At 34.5% G+C, this 13,230-nt stretch overlaps 4 protein-coding genes across 4 annotated transcripts; 3 read left to right on the top strand and 1 right to left on the bottom strand.

Annotated features, from left to right (window-relative positions):
• The first annotated feature begins 651 nt into the window (after positions 1 to 651).
• On the top strand, positions 652 to 2,981 carry LOC9311270 (clp protease adapter protein ClpF, chloroplastic). The gene is made up of 9 exons (XM_002876835.2): positions 652 to 784; positions 916 to 1,291; positions 1,399 to 1,458; positions 1,609 to 1,703; positions 1,810 to 1,982; positions 2,076 to 2,188; positions 2,333 to 2,378; positions 2,485 to 2,525; positions 2,600 to 2,981. The coding sequence occupies exons 2-9, from the start codon at positions 965 to 967 to the stop codon at positions 2,738 to 2,740; spliced, it is 996 nt and encodes a 331-aa protein (XP_002876881.1). The 5' UTR covers positions 652 to 784; positions 916 to 964; the 3' UTR covers positions 2,741 to 2,981.
• LOC9312949 (pentatricopeptide repeat-containing protein At2g03380, mitochondrial) lies at positions 2,917 to 5,175 on the bottom strand. Its single transcript, XM_021025735.1, has one exon. The coding sequence runs from the start codon at positions 5,112 to 5,114 to the stop codon at positions 3,009 to 3,011; it is 2,106 nt and encodes a 701-aa protein (XP_020881394.1). The 5' UTR covers positions 5,115 to 5,175; the 3' UTR covers positions 2,917 to 3,008.
• Positions 5,176 to 6,901: 1,726 nt separating this feature from the next.
• LOC9312948 (EGF domain-specific O-linked N-acetylglucosamine transferase) lies at positions 6,902 to 10,683 on the top strand. The gene is given in 2 exon segments (XM_021024082.1): positions 6,902 to 7,186; positions 9,360 to 10,683. Coding segments are annotated over 2 exon segments (1,353 nt in total). The 5' UTR covers positions 6,902 to 7,065; the 3' UTR covers positions 10,592 to 10,683.
• Positions 10,684 to 11,121: 438 nt separating this feature from the next.
• On the top strand, positions 11,122 to 12,661 carry LOC9312947 (uncharacterized protein At5g01610). Its single transcript, XM_002876833.2, has 3 exons — positions 11,122 to 11,330; positions 11,960 to 12,014; positions 12,109 to 12,661. The coding sequence occupies exons 1-3, from the start codon at positions 11,229 to 11,231 to the stop codon at positions 12,489 to 12,491; spliced, it is 540 nt and encodes a 179-aa protein (XP_002876879.1). The 5' UTR covers positions 11,122 to 11,228; the 3' UTR covers positions 12,492 to 12,661.
• Positions 12,662 to 13,230: the final 569 nt, after the last annotated feature.

The raw sequence follows: 13,230 nt of genomic DNA, 5'->3' as shown, positions 1-13,230 counted from the left end.
ATTATAATTTCTGACGGGTTATTATGAGTTATGATCCTATCCTTGAAATCTTATGATATTCCTATTCTAATATTGACCAAAACGTGAGTTAATGAACATCATTGGCGAAACTAATAAATATATTTTAATAGATTTAAATTATTAAAACAAAGTATATTAAATAAGATATAAAAATATGAAAATCTTACGTTTTATGGATAAATTTCTAAGTTCAACTTCATAATATTTTTTAAGTTTTTTTTATTTATTTTACTAGGTAAAAAATCATATAAACCTTGTTTTTAAAATAATAACAAACAAAATCTTACTTAAGTACATGGCCGAATGAACGAATTAAAAAAAAGAGAGAAAATTCTGATGTCAATTGATAATTACTAGTAGACAATTTCATAAAATATTTAAGGTATCACCTAATCCCATTAATTTAGACGTGGGTCCGTTCTTTTTTTTTTTTTTGTCATCCGAAATTAATTATAGCTCAAAAGAGTCATTTCTGAGGAATGTTGTTTACATATATGATATGAAGCGGTTCTGTACGAATTTTTCGTGCCAGATTATCCGCTTTTACATTAGCATTTCAAGAAATTAAAGAAACGGAAAGAAACAAAAAAAACTATATTTTAGCCCGTCAAAAAAATTAAATTGATAATCTACTCCAATGACATTTTCAACCAAAAAAAAAAAAAAAGAATTGTGAGGACGAAAACTCTTCGTCGTTCGGCGAGTTTCTCCGGTGATCGGCAAAGTCTTTCCGGCATCTAATTGAATTTCACTAAACTAATAAGTAAGTTTCTTGAAGTTTCGATTTACAAAACTTTTGCTGTCTACTCGAAGTTTTCGTCTCGTCTCGTTCTTCGATTTCAATTCTGAATCTCAGACAAGTTTGCTATCTCTGGTTCTTGTTGGGTTTTGTAGGAATATTATCAGATTAGGAAGTGTGAGACTTCGGTCTTGATAAAAGAACATGGTTCAAAGTCAGTCGTTAAGCACATTAACAATCTGTGGAAGTGTAAAAGTTTCAAGCTTGTTGAGGAATCGTTTGAATTCATCGAAAGCTTCAAGCTTGATCGGTGATCGATGTGTGTCGTGTCAGTTTTTGCGTAAATCACCGTCCTTTAGAAGTCATTGGAAGTCAATAAAGCAAAGAAATTTGTTGAGGGTTGAAGCTAGATGGCCATTTCAAGGGGGTGGTGGTGAACAAGGTTTAGACCCGAGCTCTGAGCGGAGCGAGAGTGCCAATGAAGATATATTGATCTTTTTCTTTCAGCTGGATTTGGCTACTCGTGTACAGGTTAAGAGGATATGCGGGTTTTTTTTTCGCTTTCAAGATTATTGATTACGGTTTTAAGGTGTTGCAATATTGAATGATCTGTGGATTGGTATGTTTTGAAATACCAGTATGCAATGAATCTGGAGCAGTACGACATTGCGCAGCAACTAAGAGAAAAGCTAACTGAGGTATGTGAAATGTTATGATATGATCTTTAAGTGCGACAAGTTTTGAACTTTTTGATCATGCAAAGATGTTAGCTTTTGGCTGGACTTATCTTTGTATTCTCGTATACCGAAATCGCAACGCGGTAGTGAATAACAGTCTGTGGTTGGTAGGTGGAAGAGGAGTCGATAAGGCTGCAGGAAGGGAAAAGAGGGTCATCAGCTAAAAGTGAAGCTCAAGACAAGGGTATTAGTATTATAAGGCTACGGTGAGCAGTTTCATTCGGTTATTTGTTTGCTTTGTAAGACATTTTTCTCTATGTGTCTGTAAATATTCAGTATATCATCTTCGTTGTTTATTTGATATGATTGCAGTGCCGATCTCCAGAATGCCATTGACAGTGAGGATTACGGTTTGGCAGCTAAGTTACGAGATGAAATCTCAAAGCTTGAGGCAGAATCATTAGCTGTATCTGCGAAAGCCTTGGCTTTTGAAAATGCAGAGTATGCATTTCGCTTAGGACAGAAGCTTAGACACAAAACTTTTGGTACATCTTCATATGTATTATTAGTGCTTATCTCACTACGGTTTACATTCATATATCGGGGAACTTACGTTGATTTCTTTTCATTTGGCTTAGGTTACCGGGCTGTAGTTTGTGGTATGGATCCAATTTGCTGTGAATCAAGCTCTTGGATGGAAGCTGCAGAGGTTGAAAAGTTACCTCGCGGATCCAATCAGCCATTTTATCAGGTTCTGCTTCTGAAGCAAATGTTCATTAAGACTTGCGTTGAAAGAAAAAGAAGCTAAAAATTAATATTTAAATTGTATTCATATACCTATGAACAATCTACAGAAGAAACATGGATATCTTAATCTCTTGCATGTGTCTAGCAGGTTCTAGTCGATGCTCGGACGCACCCAGATCTAGTAGTGGCATATGGTAAGCTCTGAGTTTTCAAGTCCTTTGGATCTCAAAATCTTGCTATTGCACAACCTTAACCGGTGAACAATCTCACTATTACTTGACAATGGATCTGATATTGCAGTTGCTGAAGACAATCTATTAGCTCCCGAGAAACCCGACAAAGTGAGTAGACTCAATGTGGACAACTGACTCGTCATTGTAATAGTTTGACTCATGTTTGTGTGTGGTTTCTGCAGGAAAGGTTTGATCATCCATACATTTCTTTTCTCTACTATGGAGCCGACACAGCTGGAGATTTCATCCCTGTCAAACAATTGCGTGAGAAGTACAACAGACCTCGGCATGAAGTTCCTTTTGATTCACAAGAAGAAGATTAAGATGAACTTAGCATGTAAGCTAAGAGTTCACAACCGCAGACTCGAGCACAAATCACAACAAAACAAGAACTTTAGCATAGCTCAAAGCATCTGGCTACCATTTCAGAGATGTTCTGTTGGTTATATACCCATGTAGATGTAGTTAGCACTTAGCTAGCACGACTGTTCTTTCTATATACACTATAACAAATCAACTTTATTCAATAATGCTTTGTGTATAAATGCTTCTTTGTTCATCCTACTGATTTATCCAGATTAGCAAAGACAACTAACCAAGTGCTAAGAACTCAGATTCCATTATGCTATGGCCTGCAATCTTGCTCAGGCCTCTTTGCTTCATCAGATTTCTCACTTCTTTAGCCTGGCTCCATCGTCCATCCGATGCATACAAATTAGATACAAGGACATAATAAGAGGCATCATCAGGATGTAAATCAAGCATCTTCTTAATCACAATCTCTCCAAGATCAAATCTTGAATGCATTCCACATCCGTGGAGAAATGCTCCGAAACATCTCACGTCTGGCTGGATCGGCATCTTCTCGATGATGTCTAATGCTTGTTCAAGCTCACCTGCTCGAGCTAGCATATCAACCATACATGTGTAGTGTTTTGTTGAAGGCGTGAAGTTGTAATCTTTGTACATTGAGCTGAAGTACTTCTTCCCTTCGTTAACCATCCCTGTATGACTACAAGCTGATAAAACAGATGTAAAGGTTGATTCATTCGGCTTTTGTTGCTTCTTCAGCATCTCCTCAAATAGCTCAAGGGACCCTTTTGTGTCCCCTTGCTTTCCATAGCCTCCGATCATAGCACTCCATGTGATTGTGTTTTTCTCTTCTATGGTATCGAAGATGAGACGAGCAGATTCGGCATCCCCACATTTGGCATAGAAGTCCAGGAGTGCAGTACCAACATGAACACTGGATGATGCCAAGAAACCCAATTTCACGGAATAAGCATGAAGCGAGGAACCTATGGCTAGAGACCCAAGGGAAGCACAGGCTGAGAAGAGACTCGCAACTGTTACACCATTAGGCATCACGGATTCTGTATTCATGCGATGGAACAGAAACAAAGCTTCATGGATAGAGCCGTTTTGCGAAAACCCAGAAATTATAGAATTCCAAGCAACAATATCTTTTTCCGACTCCATTTCAAACACATACTTAGCATCTCTATTCTGGTAACACTTGGCGTACATGTGAACCAGAGCATTTGCAACATTTGTGTCCCAAATACCAACTTTGATGGAGAGGCCATGAATTGATCTTCCCAGTTCAAGATTCCCAACCAAACCGCACCCCGATAAGACACTTGCAATGGTAACACAATTAGGCTTGATTCCAACCCCACTCATTTTCTGAAACAAGCTCAGCGCCTCATTCACACTTCCGTTATGGGTGTATCCCACAATCATAGCTGTCCACATGACGAGATCCACATGAGAATGCTCATTAAACACCCGACGTGCATTGCTTATGTCACCACACTTAACATACATATCTAAAAGAGATGTCACCAAGCATGAGCTGAGCTCTATACCACTCTTAATCAAACAACCATGAAACCACTTTCCTTGATGTAAAGCACGAAGCTTTGTGCAAGCCATCACTAGAGTACCATAAGTATATTCATTACCCAAAACAGAGTTTTCCCTCATCCGATTAAACAGAACCAACCCTTCTTCGTACAAGTCGTTTTTAACATACCCAGCAATCATCGAAGTCCAACAAACCACATTCCTCAAAGTAATATCTTCAAACACTTTATAAGAACTCTTGATTTCTCCACACTTAGCATACATATCTAAAAGACCTGTCAACACAACATTATCGAAACTCGGCACCTTAACAATCTGGCAATGTATCTTCTTCCCATTGTCTAAATCCTGAACCTCAGTACACGCTTTCAAAGCTTTCGAGAAAACAATATCATCATATCCGAATCCATGCTTCATCAATAAATCATAAAACTTTATGACTTCAAAACTCTCGTTGTTCAAACAATAACATCTGAGGATGACTTTCCATAAATAAAAATCTGGTTCAGGAATTTGATCGAACACCAAGCGTGCATCTTTAGTATACCCAAAAGAACCGTATAGACTCACGAGCTTGGTGGCAATTGAGATATCACCCATGAGTCCATTTCCCGTTAAAACCCCATGAGCTTGCCTTAGAGAATCAATGTTCGTGCACTTACTTAGAAGGAGAAAGCACGGTCTCGAAGCGGCGTAATTCAAAGAAGACTCATCATTGTCTTCGGGCAAATTCAATTCTTGGATTGTCGTAAATGTGAAGCATCTCTGTTGAAACACAAATCTTCTAATCGGAGACACCCTTTGAGGTAAAAGAGAGATTAAGCGTAGCATCGGTCTTCCGTCTTCGCCGTTCACAACTTACCGGCGGTTTGGCTCTTCCCGCCAGATAATTGGTCTCTAAAACGAAAAACTTGAAAAAATGGGCCTTAAATGGGCCTATATTATAAATATACTAGTAATCTAAGGCCCGGTTATTTATTAATTTTGTGTTGTTTACATTTGAAGTATAAAAGTGTTTAATAACAACAACAAAACAACAAAAACGTTGACCAAAAATACAAAACAACAAAAAATCACAATTTTAATCTTGATTCCAAGAAATTAACGTCAGTCAAAATTTCATAGTTTGTTGAGTTTTTTTTTGGTGAGGAAGAGGTAGACATGGTTTCCCATTTTATTTTAAAAAAAAAATACAAACTACAAACGGACATTTCGCAGATGCGATAGTCCTATAGAATCCTCGAGTTTGTTGAGTATAAACAAAACATTTTGGGTTAAACAATTAATTTAATTACTTAATAACTCAAAAAACCTATCTTTTTAACTGCTTTTTTTTTTCATACACTCTATAGCATACGGCCCATGTTCTAAAAATCAGCCGCCTAGACACTAATCAGAAAGGGACCGCAGCGGTTTTGTTCAAATCGGTAAAAATAATCGTCGATTCGATTTTTTGTCCGCTTAGGCGGCCGTCTAGCCGCCTAGATTGCACCTAGTCCATTTTTTTTTTACAATTTTTTTTTATGGATTTAAAATTCAAAACGTCTAATTTATGTTCATTATTTTTTATAAAAAATAATTTAAGCTTAAATCTTGTTTTCATGTGTTTAATGCAATTTTAAAGACAATATAATCTAAATTTCTCGATTATAATGGATTAATATGTTTTAAAAACATTAAATAACCTTAAAACTAGTCTCCAATTATCTACTCCTCCGCCGCTAACATACTTACCATTCTCATCACCGCCGACAAATAATCCATCACAACAACATCAATTTCCAATTTACTACACTCACTTTCCACATCCACCTCATCCATCTTTACCACCTCAATTTTCACCTCCACTTCTCATCTTCACCACCAAATTTACTTCCTCCACCACCAACTTATCATTATACAATCACCAACTCAAACTAAATACGAATTAAAAATAAAACAAAAAACGAAATTTTTGATTTTGGAAATTAAAATCAACCATAAAAAAGTTAAGTTAGCTATTTTATAATTTCATATACAAATATCATTATATTTATTAATAAAATTTGGTATATGTTTATAAATCATGATATTTTAACATATATCATAATATATATTGACATATCATGATATATATACATATTATAATATTTTTTTAATATATCATGATATATGTTGATATATCATATGTAAACAACAATAATGTAATATTAATATGTATGTTATATATTCATGTATTACGATATATATATTAATAAATCTTTCTATAGTTGTATATATTGTGTTATATATTAATATATCAATTTTATATTATCAAACCAATGCTATGAAATAAATTAACCTGTCTCACTAGATGATGCTTCTCAGACCATGTCCTGTTCATATCAGTTTTTTTACAGATTTTGTCTGCTTAAGAAAATGCCTATCCTTATGATTTAAGGATATTTTGATCATCTTTTTATTTCTTTATTTTATCTTACAAATACAAAAAAAAAAAATCATTGCTATAATTTTAACTCTTTTTCAAAATGTGTATGCAGCTAATTGTCTCTTAATTATATGCTCTATTATAGTATTCCCATGCGTCAGCATTAATAAATGTGTTTTGTTTTTTGGCAAAAAGTCTTGCAAACATTTTAAAATATGTTGTAAGAGAAACGTCTTCTTCACCTCGTTTGCATTCTATATATCTTCTTCTGTTCTTCACACAGTAATTCACTTACAAAAGTTTTCTTTCTTTTCTCTTCCATTGAAGGATTCCTAAAGCTTAAAGGTCGATAAAAAATTGATTTATATATAAACCATGGTTAGGAAAACGACGTCGAAGAGATATTCGGTGGCGTTGGTGATCGTTATGGTTATATATGTTGCTTTCTCCTCCGTCTTCGATCGTCAATTGTTTCTATCGTTAAGTTTCTCTCAAGGTATGTAAATATCAAATTACTTAGCTTCTTCGATTCAGGCTAATAAAATCTTTAAACAACTTTCTCTTCTTTAGAGACAACGATCAAAAATACATTTTTATTTATTAAATGGTACAAATAATATATACTGTTTAACGAAAAAATCAACTTTTCAATCAATAACTCACACAATACGTTACTGGATTTTGAATCTAAATGCTAATATTACGAAACTTATTCTAACTTTTACAAGTCCCGGTCAAAAGAAGCAACTAAAAGTATTTTTTCAGTCGGATAGAATATTTGTTTTCTTGTTTGTTTTAAATTACTTGCTTTTCTTTTCCATGAGAATGTTTTGATCATAGGGTTACATGATTCTTAAATACGAAGTGATCTACAAAATAAATAGTGTACATCACATAGAGATATACAAACTAATCTTACCAAAAATAATGAGAATTAAAAATTCCTGCCAGCTTCGAACAAATAACAATTTACTCATAATCATGTGAAGTGTTTATTCATTTAATAGTTTTTTTTGATCTTTAAACATGATCAGTTTTTTTTTTTGTTACTAAAAGAAATTTAATGGTTACTTTTTGTTTATTCTTACTTACTTGAGTTTTGCGACCAACCTAAGCCTAGTTCTTAAACATGGCTTCGTTTTGAAACGTATGTAATCCATAGACCATAGTGGCTTTATTTCTACTTGGCACTATTATTGTATTTTTTTCACTTGTTTTTTTCTTTCTATACTAGATTTTAACCCGCGGTACACCGCGGGATGATTTATTTTTAAAGTTAATATAAAAATATTTTGTAAATTGTATCTCCTTATAAAATAATTATTTATATTATATAGTTTACAATTGTTATTAAGTAACGGTATACCACGAGTCCACGAGACAATTGTTAATAAACTGAGGATTTAACCCGTATTAAAGCGGCATGTTAATGATATTTATAAATATTGATTCAAATTCGTCCGCCATATAAATCCTTTCCGAAATATAACCCGTTCCGTAATTTCTTAACCCGTCCCGTGATTTGTTTTCATTTTAAAATTTAATGATTATTTATTATATATAAAAGTTTACAAATCATATCATTCTCTAAGTCATTTATATTTTAATAAACTGAAGATTTAATCTGTATTAAAGCGGCATGTTAATGAAATTTTAAAATTTTATAAATATTGATTCAAACTCGTCCACCATATAACTTCGTTCCGAAATATAACCCGTCATGTAACTTCTTAACTCGTCCCGTGATTTGTTTTTTAAAAGTAGTAATTTTTAAAATTTAACGATTATTTATTATATATAAAAGTTTGCAAATTGTATCATTTTCTAAGATATTTATATTTTATAGTTTACAATTTTTATTAAGTAACATTATACCACGGGACAATTTTTGGTTTTATACAATCTTTTCTAAATGAGATTCATTTAATATGTCTAATATTGGTGGTATTAAAAAAAAATTATGAATTTAATCCGTATTGAAGCGGCGGATTAATGATATTTTAATATTTTTACTATTGTTGATTCAAAAACCCGTCCCGCAAAACCCGTCCGGCTATTATGATATGAATCTGAATCATTGTCTAAATATTTTAATCGATGTAGAACATTGAACACACATTTTCGTCAATTGGATAATATATGTCCGTTTTTTAAATTTCGAATCACAGTATATGCAGAAAAAAAAATTGATTTTGTTTTTACTTTATGTATTATATGATGATTCAAAACAGTTAAAAAAAATCAAACAAAGATGATAGGAAAATCATAATTCAAAATCTTAATCAAATTTTCTAAATATTTAAATTATTAAATATGAAATATTCGGTGTATGAGTTGGGTTAAATATAATCCGACCCAATAAACTTTTTATGACCAAAATTTGTAAACGTCGGGTATCCAAAGTATCCGAGAACAATTTTACCCACCCGACTCAAAAGTAACTGCAAAAATACTAGTATAGATATGAGTAAAGTGAATTTTGATAGTTAAACTTAAAACGATTAGAAATGGTAACAGATCTCTTCTCATCTTTTTCCTTCGTCCACTTGTCATAACTTTCACCGTTGACCAAAAAAAAAGAAACAACAAATGTTAGTACACATGTCCACATCCACTACAAATGTCCACTCTTCTCCCTTACTAAAAGATAAAAGAAGTTTTCTCTATAGGTACGTTACAACAAACATGGGAATCCAGAAGAATCAAGCAACCCACACAACCACAAGAGACTACTTCGGCAACAATCACATGTGACCGATCCCACAGTGATTACGATCTCTGCTCAATCAACGGCTCATGTATTCTCGACCCCAAAACCGGTACTTTTACTCTCATGGACCCAACATTTGCAACATCACTTGTTGAGAAAATCAGGCCATACCCAAGAAAAGCTGAAAACTGGACCATGCCTAGGATCAAAGAGCTAACATTAAGCTCAGGCCCATTGGGCTTGACCCGAGCATGTGACATAACACATGATTCGCCAGCGATTGTGTTCAGTGCCGGAGGTTACACCGGAAGCATTTATCATGATTTCTTGGACGGTTTCATTCCTCTTTTCATCACCGCCAACTCCGTATACCCGGATCGCGATTTCATCCTCGTGGTAGTGAATTCTAAGGAGTGGTGGATGCCGAAATACATCGATATTCTAGGTGCGTTTAGCAAACACAAAACCATACTACTTGACAAAGAAAATGCTTCTTTTACACATTGCTTCCCTTCAGTCACTGTGGGTCTAGTTTCACATGGGCCTAAAATAATAGATCCAACCCAAATACCCAATTCCAAATCATTAGTAGACTTCCACAATCTTTTAGACAAAGCCTTAAACACAAACTAATTTCTTCTCAAAACTCACAAGCCTCGTCTCATATTGGTTAGTAGATATGGGAACATTGGTCGGGTGATACTAAACGAGAAAGAGATCAAGGAGATGCTTGAAGATGTTGGATTCGAGGTAGTCACATTTAGATCATCGAAAACGACGAGTGTAAGAGAAGCGTACAAACTTATAAAGTCGAGCCACGTGATGGTTGGGGTTCATGGTGCGGCACTAACCCATTTGTTGTTTCTTCGACCCGGTTCAATGTTGGTTCAAGTTGTTCCGCTTGGGCTAGGTTGGGCGTCAAAAACGTGTTACGAATCGCCAGCTAAGGCAATGAAGTTGGAGTATATTGAGTATCGGGTGAATGTGGAAGAGAGTAGTTTGGTAGAGAAGTATAACAGAGATGATTTGGTTTTGAAAGATCCGATTGCTTATAGAGGAATGGATTGGAATGTGACTAAAATGAAAGTTTATTTAAAAGAACAAGATGTTAGATTAGACGTGAATCGGTTTAGGAAACATATGAATGAAGCATACGAGAAGGCTAAATTGTTTATGGACTTAAACGGTTGATAGACGTTTATGGTTTGTCGTAATGATTTGTGATTTTTGAATTTGAGTTGTAAAATAAGATGTTTGTTAATAAAATCATTTGTAGTCATATATATGGGTGAGCTATAGATTGGTTCAATTATTTTGGAATAATTGTTATACTAATTGGTGTTGCGTAACATTATTTGTTAGCTTATATGATGAGTTTCTATTGGACCCCAACGCATCTATTTCATATCCAATCAGCTTTATTCGCGTTGAAATTAAGCTTGCACTTTTATTTCTTTTTTTTTACCTTCGAACCATAATTTCATTAATCAGAAAAAGTCACACTTGCACTTTAACAAACATATTTTTAATAAATTCCATTTTTTTTCTTTCAAATAATCAAGTTTTTTTTTTAAAAAAGAGAGAATAATTTTAGTAATTTCAAAATTCATAAGACGGAAATTTAGCCATCAAAACGGAAATTAAGTTGGAAAATAAAGTAGATGAAGGAAATTACGTAAATGCCCCCGTTTCTTTTAATATTTTTGCTTCGAATTATTTTGGCCAATGGAGAAAGAAGAATTGTGAGTCGCCGCAGCTATCACTCTGTTCTGTCACTTTGTCTTTACTCTCTCAGAGAATCGCCAGAGAGAGAGCGAGAGGAAGGAGAATGGAGAAGGCATTAACGAAAGTGACGAGCTTTAAAGTGGGAAGTTCATGGATCTCAAAGAAAGCTAAAGAAGAGCTCTCAAACATCACCAATGACCTCACTGTGAGTGCTCTTTGAATCTATATCTTCTTCTTGATTTGTTTCTTCTGGGTTCTTGCATGTGATTCCTATGTCAAGTTTATGGGTTTTTGTTACTTTTGGTCTAATGTTGTGATTAAAAGGCGATTCTTTTGTGAAATCTTGTAGTTGGATGTTATCGAAATTGTACAAGAATCATAGATCTAGGAAGATCTGAGATGGGTTTTGCCAAGTGAAGATGAAAATTAGTTAAGATCATTAGAATTGTTGATACATAGTCATATCTCAGACCAATTTTGATTATGAGTCAGAATAATCTTTGAAATTTTGATATAAAGAGTCCAATTTTAGCAATTTGATGTAGAAACAAGATCTGATTTTTTACCAAGTTGAGATTTTAGCATTAGAGAGTCTTTAGAGTTTCCAATTTTAGTCATTGTTTAGTAGAAAAGATGAATCCTTTTTGGTAATAATGTGTTCATCTCCTGCTTTTTGTGTTCTTGAGTTTGCTATAGTTGTGCCAAGATTTCTATTCTAAGACCATTTCTCGAACTTGTATCATTCGATTTATCTCATTGATTCACTACTTAACTAAGTATATGGTTGATTTGCATTGCCTCAAATGGTTATATAATGTTCATTTTGTTTTCCAGACTTTCTCCAGTACTGTTGAAGAGAAAGCAAAATGGGTTTTCAACAAGCTTAAAGGTAACAAACACCATTGTAGCTACCATAGTTTAAAAATCGAAGATGCCAAAGTTCCTAACCTGCGATTTTGTTTTATGTGTTCTCTTTATAACAGGAAAACCACTCAAAAGCTTACCAGATCTCCTCAAAGAATACAACTTACCACCAGGACTCTTCCCACAAAACATAATCTGTTACGAATTCGACGAGACAAAGAACAAACTCACTGTCTTCTTTTCTTCACCATGCGAAGTCACATTCAAAGACGGATCAGCGATAAGATACGCAACGCGTGTGAAAGGGATTTTGCTTCGAGGGAAACTTATGGGTGTGGAAGGAATGAAGACAAAAGTCTTGGTTTGGGTTAAAGTCACAACAATATCAGTCGAGAGCTCGAAGTCTGACAAGCTCTGGTTCACTGCTGGTGTCAAGAAATCTCGTTCTAAGGATGTTTACGACACACCTCATGATGCTATCAAAGTCGTTGGAGAGTTCTAAGGATTTTTTTTCTTTCAGAAATGGTTATAATCATATTTGATTCATGAATTTATTTGGGTATTTGGGGTTATTTGCATTTTGGGAAGAGGTATACTTAAAGGGAATGTGTTTATATAACTCTCATTTTCCTCCTATATATGCAAGAAATCACAAATAAATATCAAAATAGACTACTACTGATTATTAATTATAAGATAATATGGTAATATGCATAAGTAATCAAAAATACAGAACCATAACAATTTCAAACTATTCTATAGAATAATCAATAATCAAAATATGGCAGAGAAGAAGAGCCACCAACTTGCATCGAGTCAGAAGATCCAGGGCTGCCCTGACCTAAAGCCCAAAAAACAAGGGTTTTAGGCCGCCAAAATATATATAAACTTTTGAGGGCATCAAATTAATAAAATAGTATATAGCACAGCCGCTGTTCCGGGTTTAACCATTTCTTCTTGATCTGGGTTCAAGCCTTCCAAACAACATTTTGCTATATTTTTAATATTTATGGACAAAAAAAAAAATTTTGGCTTTAGGCAGCCCATAGTATTGGGCCGGCCCTGAGAGGATCCAACCACACCACACATCACCAGAGAAGAAGGCGCCCACCACCGCTTCAAACCCTGACCCAGCCACCAGCGATGATGATCTTAAAGCTACGGCCGGCTGCGACTCAAAAAAACCCTAGATCTAAAACAGAGGAGAGAGAAGGAAAGGAACGATTGTCCGTCTCTTTAGG

The sequence above is a fragment of the Arabidopsis lyrata genome (assembly GCF_000004255.2).
Source record: "Arabidopsis lyrata subsp. lyrata unplaced genomic scaffold ARALYscaffold_5, whole genome shotgun sequence".
Lineage (NCBI taxonomy): Eukaryota > Viridiplantae > Streptophyta > Magnoliopsida > Brassicales > Brassicaceae > Arabidopsis > Arabidopsis lyrata.
This window is presented reverse-complemented; position numbering and strand designations above follow the sequence as displayed.

Bases quoted from the DNA above. Each gene is read 5' to 3' on its own strand.
- LOC9311270 (XM_002876835.2), top strand. From the start codon at position 965: ATGGTTCAAAGTCAGTCGTTAAGCACATTAACAATCTGTGGAAGTGTA. The intron at 1,704-1,809 runs GTGAGCAGTTTC...ATATGATTGCAG, and splicing joins ATTAGTATTATAAGGCTACG to TGCCGATCTCCAGAATGCCA. The intron at 2,379-2,484 runs GTAAGCTCTGAG...CTGATATTGCAG, and splicing joins AGATCTAGTAGTGGCATATG to TTGCTGAAGACAATCTATTA.
- LOC9312949 (XM_021025735.1), bottom strand. From the start codon at position 5,114: ATGCTACGCTTAATCTCTCTTTTACCTCAAAGGGTGTCTCCGATTAGA.
- LOC9312947 (XM_002876833.2), top strand. From the start codon at position 11,229: ATGGAGAAGGCATTAACGAAAGTGACGAGCTTTAAAGTGGGAAGTTCA. The intron at 11,331-11,959 runs GTGAGTGCTCTT...TTTGTTTTCCAG, and splicing joins ACATCACCAATGACCTCACT to ACTTTCTCCAGTACTGTTGA. The intron at 12,015-12,108 runs GTAACAAACACC...TCTTTATAACAG, and splicing joins GGTTTTCAACAAGCTTAAAG to GAAAACCACTCAAAAGCTTA.